The sequence below is a fragment of the Anopheles nili genome, chromosome 2 (assembly GCF_943737925.1).
Source record: "Anopheles nili chromosome 2, idAnoNiliSN_F5_01, whole genome shotgun sequence".
NCBI lineage: Eukaryota > Metazoa > Arthropoda > Insecta > Diptera > Culicidae > Anopheles > Anopheles nili.
The window spans coordinates 34,936,120-34,956,166 of NC_071291.1; the positions used below are offsets into that span (position 1 = coordinate 34,936,120).

Here is a 20,047-nt window from a genome sequence, read left to right on the forward strand (position 1 = left end):
GAGGGTGCCGCCCTGCAGCACGGGGCAGCCTTCATTTCCGGTTGCGCCGAAGACGACGGACTGCGGCCTCCGGTTCGGAGATTCGTGGGCATTGATTTTTGTGGGTGCTCGCAAAAATCACCCTACTGCCCGGGTCGGTGACGGGATTATTCATGCACGGGCATATTTACACACTCGCGTACGCTGGAATGGAATAAAAAAGCCGGAATAGCGGAAATGCTTTACTAGGGGCTGCGGGCTGAGTAGAGCGGGATAGCGAGTTTGCGGGGATACCCGCTCGTAGACCCGTGAGGACATTTCAATTTCGTCTCCCACCCATCTTGGGGAGTTCGCACTCGCGGGCTCGCGTTTCTCGATCACGAACGTTCAATATTTGCTCGAGCAGCCGGGAACTGGAACTACGCGGACGTGTATGTGAGTGTGTTTTGTGCTTCATATTTTTATTCGAGTGCAAATCAATTTTGCGACTGGGCGGCCGCTTTTCTTCGCTCCCGAACCAGCACACTCCGGGCATCATGACCCGTAATGGTGTGGAAAAATCACGTAGTTCCCACGTGTCGGTAGCGAAGGAAAAACTTTCCACTGCCACCATTTCATCTCCACCCAGCGCCAAGCGCTTAGTATCTTTTCTGCCATCTCCGTTCCACGCGTACGATTAGAGCACGCCATTTCGTTTCACTCCAAGCTCGCTCGCTCGAACACGGGGACTCGCTTCAGAAGCGAGTCTGAAGCGCCTCCATCTCCACAACCCACAACGCGGTTCAGCGTATCAACAAAATTCGTCCGCATTCGGACGTCGTTAACCGGCAGGGATTGTGGGCAAACTGCGGCAAGATAAAGGAAAAATCGCATAAAATGAGGCATGCCCTCGTTAGGGGTGGGTCGGGTTTGGTTTGCCTGATTTTCCCAGAGTGGCCCACTCCAATGGCACACGTGCCAAACCCACCAGACCAGGCGGGGTTTAAAACTGGAGCGTCTTATCCTCCATCTCGAGCGCTGCGGCGATCGCACAAGGATTCGCGATGCCACGTCGCCGGGATCAGAAAGGGGCGCATTATGGCGAGCAAATGCAAATTCATATTTTACAACCGGAGAATGTGGGTGGAATACGATTCGCTTGCAATCACCTGGCAGGCTTGGGCTGAGTGTAACGGTAGGGCAGCAAGGATTGTTCACATTAAACGCGCACGGAGCAGTACGAACGTTGGAAGGAAGGAGAAACGTTACTGGAAAGTGTCAAAATATCAACACGAAGAAACAAAAGCTGCGACCAACAACTGCGATCGTTGGCTAACATCCTTGTCAACTGCTAGCGGAACGGTGGCAGCTGCTGCTTGTGCCATCATTACGGAACAAACCTGCAGGATTACACGCACACCTGCACCCATTCCACACGGCACACACACACACACACACACACATCAAAGCCAGCGTAAATACAGGCGTAGCTGCAGGCGCAAGCTTGCCTGTCCCTAGTGCCATGTCTCCGTCACTAGGACATCAATCATCGTTCTGTCAGGCGCGAAAAGCGGCCTAAGGACCTGTCGGAAACCCGTAGATGCAACCTCGTTCGGTGGAGGCGCAAATCACCTCAAACTTCTGCCCTCTCTCTCTCTCTCTCTCTCTCTCTCTCTCTCTCTCTCTCTCTGTCGCACTGTCTGTCACTTCGAAAGCTCCATTCCTGCTCCATTCTAAAACGCACACCTGCCAAGCGACGCAATACATCGCGCACGCACACAACCACGCACGGGAGAAGCATCGTTTGGTCGTTTTCCCAGCGCGCTGGTGATTCGTTGCTGAAGGATTCACCACCAGAGGGAAACCAGGGCATGCCCGTGTGTCGCACTTATTGGTGGAGTTGCACGTTTTGGAGCCTCGCATCATCTCGCTGTGGTTCCGCAATTGAGCTCGGATGGAAAAAAGAGGCGCATTGTCCCGTCAGTTGTCTGCTTTGGGTCAGCAGCACACTAACTGTCCCATTTTAAGTGTCTCCTCCCTTGTGCCTTCGCTCAGGCTACTCTTCTCTCTTCTCAAACCCACTTATACACATACATACACACACGCACGCACACACACACTGAGTTCGACGGATGTTTTTCCCACATTGTGATGTTGCGCTGTTCTGCGGTTTGTTTGATGAGACTTGCTTTCCTGGATGTAGGTCGAGGTGTCCGATAGCCTCCAGAAATAAATTGCGCTACGAGAGCGCGAGAGCGAACTGCCCCTTACCCACCCCTGGGTGGTGGGTGGTATGAAGGAAACGAGCCTGATTTAGCGATTCGAGCAGGAAACGACACAAACACGGGTAACGGGCACTTTACAAACGAAGTCAGGGCTAGTACAGCAGCACTGTCGAAGAAAAATCGCTTCGCAACATGGATGTTGAGGCTTTCGTAGAAGATCGCAGCAGGCGCTCCATATTTCGTTCCGCTTGCGGGACCCAACCTGGCAGTAGGCCTCGACCAAACACGCATCCATACACACACAAGCGCGCGCCCTGACGCACCGTCCGTAGGATGAGTGGACGCGCGCGTTCTCGCCACACGCACACCAGCCGCCAGGCGGGAACCGATTGTTCGTCCTACCGTAGGCGCACTAGGATCACGAAGCGGATGTTTCACACTAGATTAGGATTGCGTTCGTTTACTGGATGTCATATTTCCCGCACACATGCACACGGACAGCTCGCAACATGCAAGGATTTCTCACTGTTGGGAAGCGCAGGTTTTGGTTTCGAAGCGATTCGCATTTGGGCCAACAAATAAAACCCACACACACACACACACACACACACACGCAAAACCCACCCACACAAGTGCAGAGTGCGTGCTCGATGGCACACGCAGACTCGCCACTATCACTAACCAGCGCAGGAAGGCCCCAGCAGCAGTGTGCGGGTGTGTTGGTGCGCGCACTGGTTGGCTGCTGTCAAACGAAAGCAAAAAAAAAGCGCCACCCGTTTTGGGGCCGAAAAAAGGGTGTTCCTGCTGTCGATGTCCGGTGGCCGTCGCGGTCGGATGCGAAAAACCTTCTGCCGGAATCGGGACGCGAACGGTACCATCGGGGTCCTCGCAATCCAACGGTACGCGTTCGTTCCGGGCTCGGGTGAATTCACGCGCGCGCCCCATCGGCCATTTTGCGTGGCGCTGCGCCGGTCCCGCGCGTTCGGGGTTGGGTGTTTTTGTGAATGAAGTGGCCCTAGCGAGGGTCGCGTTTGGTGGAAATTCATTTTCCCCACCCTGGTGGCACGACCGACTGTGGCTTTCCTTTCGGATGGATGAAAATGCTCCGATTTCGGACTGAAGCGAGTTCATTCTATTCAAGAAGGCATTAGGTGCAGGTGGGGTTGATGAGGGCTCCACTTTCCTCTCTTTCCCCCTAACGCACACGTACATACGCTCATTAGCTTTCTCAGCGAGGAAACGATGAATGAAATGAACTGAACCAGGCACAAGGCACGCTTACCACTTCGGTGTGGCAACGTACCGGGAGGCTTGGGGGCTGATTGATTGGAGGAGGTCCTTCGTGGTTGTTTACGTTATCACTGCAGCGAGCCACTGGCTGTGGAGCCGTTCCCATTTCCCGGGGTTTTTGGTGAAATGTAAAAAATCCCCCGAAACGATGCGAAAATCGCTCGCTTTTTCGTGAACGACCTGGCGCCTCCATCGAAGCTTTAGTTAAGCGGGCGTTATAATTTGGGACTCAAAATTCGTTCAGATCCGATCGCTAATGCGTGATCGTTAATCATCAGGCAGAAAAGAAAGGATGCTGAGAAAAAAAAACCTTCAAATATACTAAATTTAGTGCCCAGCTTTGCAAATTACTTTTTAAATAAATCGTTGAACAATTGAAATACGCACGCAGTACTCCAGCTAATATCTCTCGTTACAAACCTTCGTTCTCTTGAAGGTGAACATAAATCATCCCGAAAGTAATGGCAGTGGCGTTCCCAACCACCGCTTTTGCTTGTTTTTTTTTTTTTGGTGCGGTACGTATCACAACAGAAACCCCGGCATTTGGCCCCACGGCCTGGCGCAATTACACGCGTCAACATTAACGCACACCAGCTCAAATGATGGACTGCACATTGCGAACCTAACCCATGCCCAACCAGCCGTTAGATAACGATACGGTCTTATCACTACGGCCTGTCACCCATTTGCCTCGCCCAGGTACCGGTTCCGGTCCCCCACTTCCGGGCCCCCATTATATCCATGAACCCCAGCGCCCAATGGCGGCGACAACGGCGACGACGACGACGACGCCGATTGCCAATCTACGCCCAATCCCGACGGCAGTATATTGGCACTTTCGAGTCTAATGATGCGGTTGGCGTCGAATTGCAACTGCGTCACGGTTCGGCCGGGCCGACCAGCAGCCGGAAAGCTAAAAAAAATCCCGTAATCGCTCCCGCATTCGGAAGCTCACTGGGGTGGCGGATAGGGAGGGTCACACTCCTCCCCACCCAGCTCAGTTCCACCCCCACAGCTACGTCAACGGCGGGTGGTGTTGGTGCTGCAATTGATGTGAAGGGGAGTCGCACATGCGCTCTCGTCGTAACGGCCCTTTTCCCGTTCCCGGTGCGGCCCTTCGTTGAGAGTCCAAGTCCTGGAGCACGGGTGGGTACGTGGGTGGGAGTGAGCGAAAGCGTATTCATTCTACTTAGTGTGTTGGCCTCCGACACTCGCCTTTCCCTGGGTGGAACCCCACGAGGAGCTATCCCGAAAACAGAACAACAATTCGCCAGAACGCTTCATGATTGTGTTTGAGACAGAGAGCAAAAAAGTGAAGGTGTAAGAGGTTTGTCAAATGCCTACACACCGCTCGGGAAGGTCCTTTTGTGTGGACGAAAGCCTAAAACCTTAATCGTGGGTTAGATCGGGTTGCAAAAGGCTTCCGAACTTGCTTGCTTGTACAAAAGTGCGCACTTGCTCATAAATAGCCGATGCCAAATCACGACTACGAGGGTGGAGTTTTCCAGTGTTTTTAATGCACAACACAACACACAAAACGGTCGGTCGCGCTGTTTTGCGTACGCTCAGCAGTACCACAAAGAGACAAAGACAACGCAACGAGTGACGTTCGACAAACGAAGAACCACCTACACACTGCAACACAATGCACCGGACTGTTTTGGGCGGTCGTCGAGCTCGTCCTTTCGAGCGCAACACGGACCATCCGAACCACCGTCATGCACCGCCTTGCACCTTACGCCCGAATCCGAATGAAAGCGAGTAAAAGGGATCCCACCAGTGTTATCGGTCCCGTTCGCTCACACCGTTTCTCGAATGGAGGGAGTAGTACCCAACGCATCGGTGTACCGTGCGACAACCGTGAACTTGAATGGGCTGCGCAGAAGGGTTTCCCATTCTTTGTACGCAAAACTACGCTCGTCCTTTTGCCGCGATGGGGTGGGGCGCGATACGGCAGGTGGCAAAAATCCCCCGGTCAGTCATGTAAACTCGGGGAACGGGGAATCCCTCGACATTTTACACGACCGAACCAAACGGGGCACGGTGACAATCGCGCGAAGCAATGGCATACCAACACACGACCCACCCGACCGGTCGATGGGTGGCAGTGGGTGGTAATGGGTGGTGGTGGTGGTGGAAACAACGGCAGCATAACATATTCGACCGCACGTATTCGGCGCGCGTAGTTCGCGTGGGCCGAGCTCGATTTACGTCATCGAAAATGGCGCAGTTAGGGCTGGCTAGGGCCGGGCATCCTTGGGCAAGGAGACATGATAAGGGCACGCGGTGACGGAAGGAAATGGTGGCGCGAAGAGGAAAGAAAGCAAGGAAGGAAGCGCCCGGAATGCTGCTACGCTGCGATGCGGCACTGACGGCTCATGTCGGTGTCTGCAAGGGGGTTGATGTGTGTGTGTATGTGCGATGATGTCGGCGGACGCGAGAGATTGTTTACATCGCCGTTTGTGGGGTTTGGGTGGGAAATGCCTCGTCCCGGAATCCCGGAAGCTCAGCAGGCGAAACGTCGGAACAGCGTCAATCCTCGTGAGCCTCGGTATTCGGTTGGAAGCTGGTTGGTTCCCGGGCGTTTTTTTTTGCGTTCTGAGAACCTATCCATTGCTTCCCGGAAAGTGTTGAGTTATTTCGGTGAACGGTGATATTTGCTGCGATGATCGCGCTTATCTTGAGCCATTTATAGCAGCATGGCGTGTCGTTAAAAACACCACTCACGCCAGAAATGGCTATTCAGTGAACGAAGCGAATAATGGGCAAACTGTGGTAATTGATATTTGACAATTTATGAGCTAAATAAAAAGGTAATCTTTTATGAGGAGTTCCACTCTTGATTTTAGTAACTAATGTAAAAAAAACACCTCCGGGATCCCTGCATTACTAAATTGGAGTCAGTTGAAAATATATATTCAAACGAGATTTTGTCAAATGCGTTGTAGCTATGTTCAGATGATAGAAGCATTTGTATGTTATCATGATAGTTGCGTATAGTTGTGATAATACATAAACTGAATATTTTCTATCTAAAAGTATCATTTACCATCGTAAACGAAGAAAACTGTTTAAATTCGTTGCTCAACGATTTTCAACATAATTGGGGGTGTTACAGATTATAAAAAATTGTGTAAAATATTTGTATAAACCAATCAATTTCGATGCTTGCAAGTCTTTGAAATTCAGTTGAGGAAGGATTGTAAAAGAATAAATTAAAAAAAATAAAAATATCAATCATAAAACTAAACTTCTATGTAAAATTCAAAAGCAAATTTATATTTAAGTTAAAACTACTAAAATGTTTGTGAAGAATTTTATTAGTTATAATTAATTCGGAAAATAATAATCTGTTTATATTTATTTCTCATTTGTTCCTCTCAGAAAATATTTGTTATTATCAGGATGTATAAATTATGCTTAGTAACATCAAATTTGTCCATATCGAATCAAGTGGTAACAATCAATCAAACGTTGTCGACTAATTTTCTCAATCAGGATCAGGATTCAGTCAATCAGTATGCACAATCATACATCGCAATTATATACATCTTAGAAAGCAAACTCCAGTAACAACCCTCAACATCTTCTCCGATTGGTTCCCGACGATGATAAGGCATATTTAGGTCACCTAAACGCCTTCTCAAAACACGCTGAGTAGGATGAACTCATAATAAATAATTTATTGGCACAATAAGTTAACGACTATGTACACATGAAAATAGACACGAACATCACAAGCGCCCTCGTGGAAGCACAGGAACTCCCAGGGACGCACAGAAAATGAGCGTTGGCAAGTGGGGCATCGAACCATACATCCTCATCCATGTCCTAGTTCGCTTCCGGGTGGGTCCAGCTGGATAGGCTGAGCCTCTGATCATTGAACTGATCGCACTGTCGCATCGCTCGATCACGCCCTAGCGCCGGCGAACGAACCCAGCGTTCTTGAAGATCTTCAAGACGCGATCGCGCGGGATCTTATCGGCTTCGCGCTCGAAGACGGGCATCTCCTTGTCACCGAACCACGATTGCTTGGCGAGCGCATCAGCGATGTGCGGGTTCTTGTAGAAGTTGTTGCGGAACTCATCCGGGTACTGTGCCTCGTGCAGCGCATTTTCGACCACCGCCGGATGGGCGAGCGAAGCCTATCAAAAGTGGTGCAGATAGGGAATGGGTTAAGAGTCGGTAAGCGAGAGAAAAAGATCGTATGCACGGAACTCTTGTATGAGGCGGCTCCGCTTAGGTGATGTAACCGGGCCTAGCCAGGCGCGTACTTACCTCTCGAACCTGAGCCGGTTGGTGCAGCGCGAGTGGGATCGGTTGGTTCAGGAAGACCTGGGCCGAGGCGCACGCGAGCACGGCGGCGAGAGCGATGATGATGCGGTTCATGTTGAAAATTAGCTGCCGAGAGAGTGAGGGAGAGAGTGAGAGACAGAGAAAAAAAAGGAGGTGAAGGAACGAAGGAAGAACGTTAAGCGAAACGCACCAAAACCAGCCAGGACCGGCCCGAGATTAGTTTCACTTTCGACGAAATTTATTGGCCATCTCCCATTGCGTCGTACGCACGACGAAACTTATCGTGATCGGTCTCGCGCGGTATGACGCAACCGCCCGGTGGTGGCTGCACCGGTGGCGCTGCAACGTACTCGGGATTTGAAAACATAACTGCATGCCAAACCGCACCGGGCACGGGACCGAAGCAGAAGTCGCGCCGTAGAAATTGCAGTTTGAAGAAACCCCATGCTTTATGTAACGCAGTTTAGCCCCGGCAGCCCAAGCGCACGGTGCAGCGTGACCGTTGCGCAATCCACCCAAGCAAACCCGCTCGCCGTCAACGATGACAACAAGCCGTCCCCCTCGAGAAGCAGCAAACAAACGCACAAACGGGAGAGACCAGACAGAAAAAAAACTGTCCACCAAATCGAAACTGGAGCATACGTGGAAATGGAACGCTTGAGAGCGACCGAGATTGGTGTCCACGGCCTTCACGATGCACCCGAAATAGCGCCATTTCGCGCCATCACTCTAGACGCGGCCAGTAGATCACCTTCCGCCAGCGCCCGGTTCCGATACTGTTTATTGAAATTGTCACCGTGGTCAAGGGCAGGAGTCCGTCGGAGTGATCTTGCAATAAAGGTGCTCGAAGGTAGCGAGGTGGCACATTCCGATCCGGCACAACGCTCCAGCTACCAGAGCGTTCCGTTCTCGTTCTTGTTGCTCAATGCCTCGCTCGAGTCACTTTTACGACCGGGAATAATAAACGCGATCGCGTTCTTCATCGATCCGGGCGCAATCGAACTACCAACGTCATCAATGTTGAACGCAGCAGGCATTCGATAAGAACAACAAAAATGCAACATTCACCACCGTAAAGCACAACACCGAACCAGCAATACTAAAGCGACTTATTTCGTTCTGCTCATCACACTACGAAAGGTTCGTCGCTTGACGCACCGTTGAAGTCTTTCGTTCTATGTCACCGATCACGAGCGGTTCGAGCGTGAAAACTCGCCCCGTTAGAACCTCCACTCAACCACGTGCACTACTAGCTTACCTGTTGGTCTGTTTTACACGCTGCGACCTGCGACTCAAACGTTGTCACCGTTGTTTGCACGACGAATGAAGGTAACCTGAATGTAGCTCACACTAAACTGTCGACTAGAAACGGGTCGGGTTCTTTTATATATATGTGCCGTCGGGCGCCACCGTCGTCGCGGCATCGGGCTGCCGAGCAAGCAAACGATCCTTCCTCTTACTACTGCTGCGGCGTCGGCGGCTCGCGATCGCACTATCGCTATCGCTGTAACCAGCTGTACGAGGCCGGGAGATGGCTAACGCACTGACCACAGGCGTCCGTGGGCGCGAGCAAGAGCACCGAGCGTGCCAAACGGCCGCTAGCGGTTGCCGAAGGGGTCGTTCGCGCTTGTTCAGGTTGTTCAGGTTGTTTTCGTTCACTCCTGTGATCCTCAGAACGCGGAGAAGGGATACTGGCACGTGACTCGCGATCGTGGTGGAAGAATCGCGATCGCGTTGGGCGCGCGCGTACTTCCTTTTGCAGTCAAGGAACACAATCGGGTGGAATAAACATTTGTCTGCCCGCGCGATCGTGCGACGGGTCGCGTAAAGGGTCACCTTTCGGGTCGGTGATTTGATGCTGCAGTTCTTTTTTTTTTTTTGCTTCATCCTCCGTGCCTGTTTGCCGCCACGTGAGCACCCGGAAGCGATCGAGCAGCCACCGGCAGGTTGTTTACCGACAGCGGCCCATTTGAAGATCAAGGTTACGGGCGGTTTGCAGAAAGTACAACCAAACGGTTGCGGCTGAGCGTGGTCGGGTGATCTCGTATGTTGAGCAGTCGCGGCGTGTCAAACGGCGTGACTGTAATTATTATGTTGCCATTAGACTGATCGTATCGCGGTATCATTGACGGTCGGCCGGCAGATGGTGGAGACCCTATTTGCGCATTTTGTTTCGGATTTGCATGGGAAGGCTACCGCGTTAAGTGATCGATTTATTGGCTTCAATTAAAGCACCCGGTCGGTTGGCACGTTTGCGTCATTTAGCGGATGCAAGGATGGACCCGGGGTTGCAGCGAGCATGCTCGTGCCTTGCTGAAGGTGGTGTTGAGTAATCCGTTGCTGTTATCATTCGAAGCACGTGTTCAGTGCAGCATTATTTCGAGTACGAGCTTTTGGAGGGAGACTCTCACGGTGTTTTCATTGAATACGGTAAAGTAGTCGGACACGGGTAATATAATCGGTTTATGACTATTTTAAGGGCAATTGATGAACAGTTGGTCTCTGTGAACCCACGGGCAATATTGACGCTTTCTATTTTATTTTAAATGGTATTGAACTTAAACAAACTTGTATATTGTCTGAGCGTAGCTGCAGCTTTTATAGCAAATAATTTGTCAAGAAATCACCGTGATCTTTATCTCCTTAAACATGATACTCTCCTTAGGCTTTATGAAATGATTAATATATTAGACACAGACGGCGATCGTTAGCGATGACATTTAGTCAGAAAATTAACATTTGAATATAATCGTCATAAACTATCAATTCAAAAATAAATAAGCATAGCATATGACATTGATCGTGCAGTTGTTAAATTTTGAACCTGGAAATAGCAAATATCCTATATCCGATAAAAGCGAGACTTTTTCAGCCCAAGGTAGTTCGATTTGCTTGCGGCCAATTATTGGCAACCCACAACCGCGCCACCACACACGACTGTGGGAAGTGCACCGAGCGATCATTGACCCAACGAGTTGATCGAAAATAAGAGCAAACAACCAACGCCTGCGGCCAACCGCACGGCAGCACCATTCGCCAAGGGCATCATCTTCTACCCAACCGGAGACCCCCGATTGTGCCCCAACAGCAGAACAGCAGTTAGGGCTGTACCGTACGGTTGCGGCCCGTACGCTGTGTCACCCTTGCAGGGCTTCGGAAGCCTTCGGGTGGCTCTGTTGTGCATGGAACCAGGGTCGGTCGACCAACTTGCCCACGGCACAGCATCCGCAACACCGGTTGACGTGGCGCTAGGCAGGAGAATCGAAAGTGAACCCCCTTAATCATCAACCACCTCTCAACGCCTTGCATGTTGCGTGCCTCCGCCATCGATTCTCGGTGGGTTGCGTTGCCTTCCTTTGCTGAACTCTCGGGCACTAAAGATCATTACCGAGGTCACGCGAATTGGCTGAGTGCAGGTCGAACGAACCGCTCTCGTGAACAAACTCGTGATCTCGAGCGATCACGTCGGTTCGTATGTGTGTGAGGGGGGAAACCCTCGAGAACGGTGACCGATCGTGGGGTGAATTGCGTGAGTGTATGAGTATTTCTTCTTCTTGTGCTGTCTAGGTTAGTCGTTGGGCTGCACGCCGCACACTGTTATCACGCAGGGTACCGATGGTAACAGGTTACTTCCTTGTCCGTTCCTTTCACTTTTTGCCACCGATGTTTTAAACATGTCGATCACCCCGCTCACGATCGGGGCGAGTTGGGTTGACGAGTTGAAGGGTATTCAGGGTGCTAAAGTGCCGTACGGCTTGCACGAAATTTACCGTTAATAAAATTATTCATCACTTCATCGCACGTGAGCTTGGTGAGGAAGTGCGGTGTAAAAATTAATAATTCCCACCAGAACCGTGCGCCTGTTGAAATAGGTTGTTGCTATAATTTGTTAACGACCCGCTCTGAATCATGTGGAAAGTTATCCAAAAATAAATCTATAGCGAGGTGTATTGGATTAAGTTTTATTTTGGGAGTGTATTATTTAGAGCATCGTTAATAAATATCGAGGACCGAATGTATGATCGATTTAACTTGAAATGGTGAAAAATTTTCACCAAACACATAAAGTTGATAAATGTAAAAAACACACGCCTTTTAGAACACCCAAAACATTAAACTTGAAATTCTAGGAGGCAATCTAAAGTGAATGAGATCATCTTTCCGTACGAGGCGGCTGTTGTCACCAGTCAACAAACCATATCTGTTGCATCACACTGATCGTTTAAAACCTCTATTAGGACATCCAAGATCCTCGCTCTACTTTGTTCAATGCCGAAACCTTGCATAGTTCCATGATAATTGGCCCATAAAAATTCACTGCTACGTCTAATTAGCACAACTGTATGGTACGATGCTTGCAATGATAGTTACAATGCTACATTGTTCCATGTTTTCGTATTATAATTTGAATTTGCATGTTTTTACGTTTTACAAATCTACATTCGGAAAAGTACGCCATCTACATTTCAAAAAGTAATATAAACCCATACGTAGTATACGCCTGGTAGGTATGCATTTTGCACGACACATAACACAGGAAATATATTTTTGTCCAATGTGGGTTGATCACCATCGAGAACAAGGACATTTGATGTTTTGTTTACATGATTCTGTGTGCATTTTATGTCCCTTCGTAGATGCATAAGAGGAAACGAATGGCATAGCTGGGAGCGACAAAAATTATATTCTGGCAATGCTCTTCTGCAGCTACAAAAGAAACCAATTACATGTTCATATTTGATGATGATAATCACGCCAAGCAATGCAGGCAATACTTTGGCAAAAGCATTTAACGCTTTAAAATAAATTCCATCATAAAATTTACATGTGTTGTAGCTAGGAATATTTCGATGACAAATCAAATGGGTATGGAACATACCGAGTACCGATTCCTTCAAACAATCCAACAAGAAAAAACAGTTCATAACCCAAGGCAACAATTTCCTCCATACGTGTTTTCCGAATGACGCACTCGATAATCCGCGATTATCGAAACCAGCCCACGAAACCAGAGTGGAACGCTCGCGTTGAAGGTCAATGTCGGCCAGCTTTCGTTATCGCGGAAGCAACAAACAACGGAGAACTTTCACTTTCGGGTAACTCCTGCGATCCCACAAACCTGTCCGATGCGCAATTACCGCCACAAGAAGCTCCTGACTTCCACCCTACCGGAAGAGACAGGGTGGATTCGAGCGCGTCCTTGCATCCTTTCACTTTCGCCACACCGAAGATCATCGTAGGCCGTGCATCTTCTATGCAGCAGCTCGGTTGTAGCCCTCCCAAGCCCCTGGCATGCAGGAACTAGGGCTGGGCGACCTTCGGCCGGAGAACGCGCACACCACACTAAGGGAATCCCGAAAGGTTACTTGCTCCCGAGAGCCAGGGAGTCATCCATCCACTAGGCAAGAGGTCGATGTTTGGCGTGCGGGCAGGTCGTTCGATGGCGGGATTTATGTAGAGCACGGCTGGGGCGTACACGGACGCGCGATCACGCTTATCGATCGGAGGCCGTGTGCGTGGCGTGGCATCCCAGTACTCCGGATCGGTGCGCCAATCCGAAATGGGACGAGTGAACTTTAAATTCCGCGCATCCTTGAGCCAGGACCGGTGACCGTAATGTGGCCGTTGTGTGGATCGCTGCAGCGCCACCGGATGAGTTCCGGCACGGGTGGCGATTATACAACCGAACAGATCGCAAGAACTGGTCCTGGGTGATGTGGTTGCGATGGGACGCGCTCTTTTTCTTTCGCGTCAGCAAACTTTTACATCAAACCCATACGTTTGAGCCCGCCCCAGCACGGACAGCGCCATTTATGTGCACCTTTCTTTGGCGCAGGCGTGCTGGAGAGTCGACCGATGCGACCGAGGTAAGCCTGGAAGGGCCGTGCTTCCGAAAAGGTCTAGGACGCTGGTCTCGCTTGCAGGGCTTTTGTTACGTTTTGCTCGCGTTTACCATTTCGTGGTTGTTTTTTCTCGCTGCATCCTTCACCTGTCCCGTGTTGCACCGCGAGTGGATTGCATTTAGCGGTCTAGTTCTGCAATCGGTCACATCTTGCCACCCCAAACTGGTCCGTCATGACATTTGGCGTCTTCGCCATCGGAAGTGTATATTTGACCCGTTTCGATCGCGTGTGACGTTCTCTCGCGGGCTGGTCTTTGCGGTGGCTCAGGCGCATTTAATTCAATTCTTACGATTACTCGGTATTACGCGTTCGTCGTGAGGAAGGCGCCGATGTGCGTAATGAAGTCATGCTAATTACCGTTTAGCGTTTTGTGCGATCGTGAATGCTTTGATCACGAGCTCCGCGAGTTGATGCTTAACTGTAATGCTCAGATTGGACGCATCTGATGTAGATTACATCACAATCGGGAGCAAAAATAATATATTTATTTATTTCACTTAACTGTGTAAAATAACGCATCTCAACTGATGGAGCCCCGTTATGGCCACCTTTGAGAGTTGGTTGGGGCAAAAACAAATATCAGTGTTGCAAAAACAACCGCGCCATATATAATAGAAAATGTAGTAAATGAAACAAATGTCTATATTTGATTAATGTAAAAATATATAAAAATAGAAAATATATTTATATTTTGTATATACTTTATAGGTTTTCTATTAAATGCATTAAGGATTAAGGAATTTATTCATGATCTGTTTTATTTTCTGACATTTGTATACAATGCAACACCGTAAGAATATGAATCATGGATAAAACCGAATCCGTTCAAAGTTTATAAGAATACAATTTTTATAAACCTTATTATTATTTCCGGTTTTTCGCTAGACCATGGTTTTTAATTCAATTCTGCCATTTGTTGTTCAAAGTGTTGTTGGTCTTAATAAAGAGCTACACAGTATATTTGTTGATTAAAAGTATGTCAGGCAATCAGGTGTTTTGAAAATAATTTCAAAATGTTTGAAATAGTAATAAAAATGCATTTTTATGGTGTTTATAATTTATTTTGGGTTATTAATTTATTTTTATTGTAGGAATAATACATATAATATAAACATATTTTGTTATTTAAATCATAAAACTTATTCGTACTAACAATAAATAACTTCCAAATACTTATAAAATGATACAGTATATTTTCATTGTAATTAATTAAAATGTTGATAAGCTGTTTCTGTTTTAAAAACTTGAGTACACAAATCGTCTTTCGTAGTTGTTAGTAGCTATTGTTCTCAAATATTTTTATGATAGCTTTAAAAGCTCAACAACGCCATGGGCTAAGTAGTGTGATAAGTGATAAAAAGTCGCTTATCAAATCTGAAACATTACAATAGTTGAAACTAAAACAAAACCTATACCAACAATACAAGATTTCCGTAGCAAACATAGAGAGAAAAAAGAGTAGCACGATATCACAACTATCTGCAATAGTCCTGAGCAATAAAAACAAATGATCCTCAGGAATCGTCATATAACTTCTCTGTGATAAGTAACTAGTTAGCTTACACTATCGTCAAGTTGTTAAATCATATAGAACACACCGATTCACATTCAACAATCTTCATGTAAGTGTGTGATAAATTACGATTTATTTAAGATAAGCTGAACAAACGATAAGTTTAACAAAGCCAAACCACCTCCCTCACTGCTCCTGATCGTTGGCGAACGCCGGCGGTTTCGCAGTGACGTAAACCGGTGGTTCCTGCGATCCTGCGGACCTCTCGGACACCTCGCTTACGTCACGCTTGTGCTCGTAGGAGGGATGTGCCAACGGTGGCGGTGCCAGAGTGCTCCCATACGAATGCTCACGCACCTCAACCTCTTGCTCCGTTTCCACAGGTCGCGACACCACGATACGCCGGATGTTGACGGTGCGAGACGTCTCCTTGGCATCCCGAGGTGCTGGCGTGGCCGACAACACGCGACTACGCACGTACGTGTCGATCAGCGACCCAGAGGAGTCCGTTTTCGGCCCAAATCCAACCTCCGCGATCGAGTCACGCTCCGACAGCAACCTGATAAACTGCTCCTGGTTGGCGTGGATCTGCTCCTGCGTCAGCCCCTGTCCAACCACAACCGACTGCGAGGCAACTCCATGGGACTGGATTTCCGCCGAATTGCTGCTACTGCTGCTGCTGAACCTCGCAGATACCGTGCGAGGTGTCGTGGAAGATATAATCGTAACGGAGGATCGCGGGGTTGTCGAGGGGGTCGAGCTGACAACAGGGCGTGGGGAAGGGGTCGTAACGTGGACTTCCGGTCCAAGATCAAACACGGCAGTGGACGGATCGAACGCCACAATGTCGCTGGCTGGTGTTGTGCGTGTTGCATAACTCACCTCAATGGCAGCAGCGCGTTCCTGACTGAAGCGATCTCCCTGACGATGATACGCGAGTGGGGCGGTGTTGGTGGTGGTGGTGGCAGCCGTCACCGTAGCCGACTCGCCGTAATCCGCATCCGTGACCGAATCGTAGTCCGAGAAGTTTGAGTTCCTTCCACCGCTACGAGCATCCACCACGATCGAGTCGTCGTACTCTTCATCCACGGCGTCAGCGAAGCTGGTTCCGGGGGTGGCACTAGCCGGAGGTGTTGGAGTCGTCGGGGCCGGTGTCACAAGGACCTCTGGGGTGGTTGTTACCGTGGAAGGAGGCAGATAGCTGGCAGGTGTCTTCGATCCATCCCGATCACAATCGACGGTTGTTGGTCCTACCGGATACAATGGCGTGGTCGAAGGCACGTGCAACAACGTGGAAGCCGGATGAGCCGGATGAGGATCAACATACGCGACGTGGTGCAGCAAGTGACCAGCATTAGCCGGATGGTACACGAACGGATGTGGAGCTAGATGGGGTGCAAAGGGATGCGGCACGTAAGCCGTCTGATGGTGGCCGTGCAAGATGGCGTGACCCTGCGTGAAGAAGGGTCGTTCGGCAGGTTGACTGGGAACGGCTGGGGCTGTATCGATGAACTCGGCATCCGATACTCGGCTAGTGGAAGCGGCCGATTTGGAAGCAACCTCAATCCGGTCATAGCCACCCTTCAGCGGAGGTCGCTCGGTGTAAACCGTCGTCGTCTGCGTGACCACGTGTGGCCGGCTTGTGACGGTTCGCGTACCGTAGCTTTCATCCTCCGGAACAGCCGGAAGTGGAACCGGTGCAGGAGCCGGAGCTGGCGTCGAGGGTGGCCCATAGACAGGCCGTTTCTCCACAAACGTCGTGGTGGTCGTTTTGGTGGTCTTTGTCTGCGTTTCCGTCTGCGAAACGGGCTGTTCAAGCTCGACCAACGCCGAACCGACAGGGCGAATGATGACGCGTTCCTCGATGTCGTAGAATTGATTCTGGATGGCCGGTCGGCGTACCTTAAATTTGCGTGATCGTACGATCGGGACCTGCTTCTCCTGTGGGATAATGGCCGGGACGTAGCTCGGCCCTGTGGTGACGGTTTTCGTGTACGTCGGTGTCACGGGAACCGGTACAGGGACGTGAACAGGAACGTGCACCGGAACGGCCACCGGATGGTGAGGAACTGGCGCAGGAGTCACTGGCACCGGAACTGGAACCGGAACCGGTACCGATTGGACGGTATGAGTGGTCGTGCCACCACCCTGGACACCGTACACGAAGGACTTTGGCTCGTAAACGCGCACCGTCGGATTACCGTAGGTGGTCGTGTGATGATACTGTACGGCTGGTGTGTAGCTGGCTTTCCCGAACACCGGTTGGACATGCTGTGGCTGGAGGTTGTACGAGTAATAGGTCGGAGCTGGAGCTGGACTGACTGCTACTGCAGCCTGGCGGTTCTCGACCACGGTCGGAACATGACCAACAGTGTATCGGGCTGGTCCCGCCAGCAAACCCACGTGGTGTTGAGCGTTAACGTACGTCACACCGGCTGGGCTCTGCAGTGGCACGGTCACGTAACCCGCGGCGCATAGTTCCAGTAGTGCCAGACATGGCACGAGCACCTGTAAGAGCATTCTGAGAGAAAAACCTGGGCGTCAGTCGGAACTGGGTGGGCGGTGATGGTAAGCCACCGAAAGCGAAAGCGTGCCAAGTGTCGCGATGTTCCTGCGCAAGGCGTTTTGGTTGCGCAAGGCCCGCGTGGTCACGACCGGTGCGTGTACGCGAACACCAAATGCGAACAATGGGTGCACGCAGCCAGCACGACACGACGAGAAGTGCGTATCAGCACGTTTCGGGTCTTGTAATCCTCGCATTTCACATTATCGAGGGCACCCCGGGAATCGAGGGCACTTCGGAAGCTTCTTGATCGCGATCATTTCAAGCATTGCCAAAGTCTTCAACACACCAAAAGCTTTATCGTGACACCAGCTATTCTAGATAACGTCGACGTCCCGGATCTGGTGTTCTGGGCACGGAGCTGGATTATATTCGAATTGAGTCGCTGGGTTTCCCCTGGTCAGCTGGCTGCTCCCAAAATGTAGCTGACATTTAGCCAACGGACTGGCTGGTACCGTTGCCCGCGAGCTTTTTCGGTAATGGCGGTGTGACATTTCGGGAAGATTAGCAATTGCCTAAATGCGCTCTATGAACTGGTTTTTTGGTTCGGTTTCCCAAAAGCAAACGGACCCAACCTAGCCATGATCTTTACGTGCGTGTGGTTCTATCGATCGGTTCTGGGCAGGTTGAAGCACGTGTTCGGTGGAACGGATCAAACGAAAATTCAAAAACATTTGGGTGGCGTTTTTTTTTTGTGTGTTTCTGTCACGTTGATTTTTAATCCCAAGAAAAAATATGATCGAACTGACTTTTCAACATTCGCCCAAGATCATTTTCAATATTTGAAACTACTAGCCACTGATGTAAATGTTATTGAGCAGGTCCTGCGGTATTCAGAAAATCTATCTTTAAAATTTACGATACTAGTTGATTTATAAAAAAGATCATGTCACACAAACGCAATGCAAAGTTTTAATATTGAATACAAAAGACAGTAAATTGATCTATTTGCATTAATCGATAAGTTTCAAATAAATTCATGATCATGTTCGATAAATTTAAAAACTTGTTGTAATTAAGTAGCGCAAGTTTAACAATTTTATAATTTAAAGTAGTTTCAATTATAATTGTTCCATCCATTAATGGAAATGCTACCAATAAAGCTACCTGCCATTTCACTAATATCAGAACCAAACACTCACGCTGTAAGCTACAGCTAAGTATCAGATATTTGACCTAATTCTTGCTAAACCTACTGAAATCCCTCATCAGGGCCTCGAACAAACTTCACTATCATAAGCTCACACAAACCAAACACGGAAGCCCAACTTACATCGATTCAAACGACTATCCTTGCCACCGGACGACGCACAAAACCCTTTTCGAGCTCTCAACAATCCTGCGCACCGTTACGAAGCGTCACTACGCGCTCAGCACAGCGAACCGAAACTGAGTGGCTCGATCGAGTGATCTGCTTTTTATAGACTTCCTTCCGTTTGGGAGCGCTTTCGCGCGATCCATCGATCCTTTCCGAGCATAACGTGCTCGCGCTCAACCCCCAGAGGAGGCTTCCTCGGAGGAAGACGTCACCATACCGCCCGGGGGTTGCCCCTCAGACCGACTTGTAAGGAGCGCGCTCGTGTGCGTGAGGGTTGGTTTTTTTTTTGAACGATGCAGAGCGTTGTACTTGGACTTGCACTTGGGCTTCTCTCCGTTCCGGCTGGCTGCTCGTTGGTCGGAAGCCTGAAGGCGACACAGGGTGTCATAATCCTCCACATCGTCAGGGAGAAACCGCGATGGGAAGGATGGGTGGCTTTTCCCACTGCCACCGGTGGGTGCAGGGCAGTGTGTCGTCGTGTGGTTTCTTCGTCGCAGCTGAGATGAGACCACCCGATCGGCCGGTAAGGGATGTTTGAAGGTCGCACACTCCGGTCCGGGGCCGCGGTGCACCAATTAAGCGTCCGGTTTTGAAACGTCACACTATTATCGTCAAGCTTCCGAACTTCCTGATCCTGTTCGTGGTCTGGAAGCTGGCGTGGCTGGAGGAATTTTGCATGCTCTATATGCTCGCTGGCGGGCAACGTGGGAAATACCGGAGTACACGTGGTCCGCAGTATCCTTGGGGAAGTGTCATCAAATCGGTCAAAATACAACCATCACTTATGAAGGACGAAGCATGGAGACATCAATGGAAATAGTAATAGCGATTTAAATTGGATTGGCAATTAAATTTTCAGTAGTTCTTAAAGAACATAAACATTAATTGATTCTAATTTATGGTATGTAAAAAATAATAGATGATTAGTCAAATATTTTGTTGATGCGATCGAAAGATTTTCCCACAGATGCATTATTTTTC

General features: G+C 49.5%; 2 protein-coding genes across 2 annotated transcripts; both read right to left on the reverse strand.

The window, feature by feature from the left end:
- Positions 1–7,276: 7,276 nt before the first annotated feature.
- Positions 7,277–9,108, reverse strand: LOC128730474 (uncharacterized). Its single transcript, XM_053823521.1, has 3 exons — positions 9,028–9,108; positions 7,752–7,874; positions 7,277–7,618 (listed from the first exon to the last, which is right to left on the reverse strand). Exons 2-3 carry the CDS (start codon positions 7,860–7,862, stop codon positions 7,391–7,393), a joined length of 339 nt encoding a protein of 112 aa, XP_053679496.1. The 5' UTR covers positions 7,863–7,874; positions 9,028–9,108; the 3' UTR covers positions 7,277–7,390.
- A 6,263-nt stretch (positions 9,109–15,371) lies between these two features.
- LOC128730473 (mucin-5AC-like) lies at positions 15,372–17,705 on the reverse strand. The gene has a single exon (XM_053823520.1). The coding sequence runs from the start codon at positions 17,703–17,705 to the stop codon at positions 15,372–15,374; it is 2,334 nt and encodes a 777-aa protein (XP_053679495.1).
- Between the last annotated feature and the right edge of the window lie 2,342 nt (positions 17,706–20,047).

Coding starts and splice junctions, on each gene's coding strand:
- LOC128730474 (XM_053823521.1), bottom strand. CDS start 7,862: ATGAACCGCATCATCATCGCTCTCGCCGCCGTGCTCGCGTGCGCCTCG. Junction 7,619..7,751: donor AACCGGCTCAGGTTCGAGAG/GTAAGTACGCGC, acceptor CACTTTTGATAG/GCTTCGCTCGCCCATCCGGC.
- LOC128730473 (XM_053823520.1), bottom strand. CDS start 17,705: ATGCTCTTACAGGTGCTCGTGCCATGTCTGGCACTACTGGAACTATGC.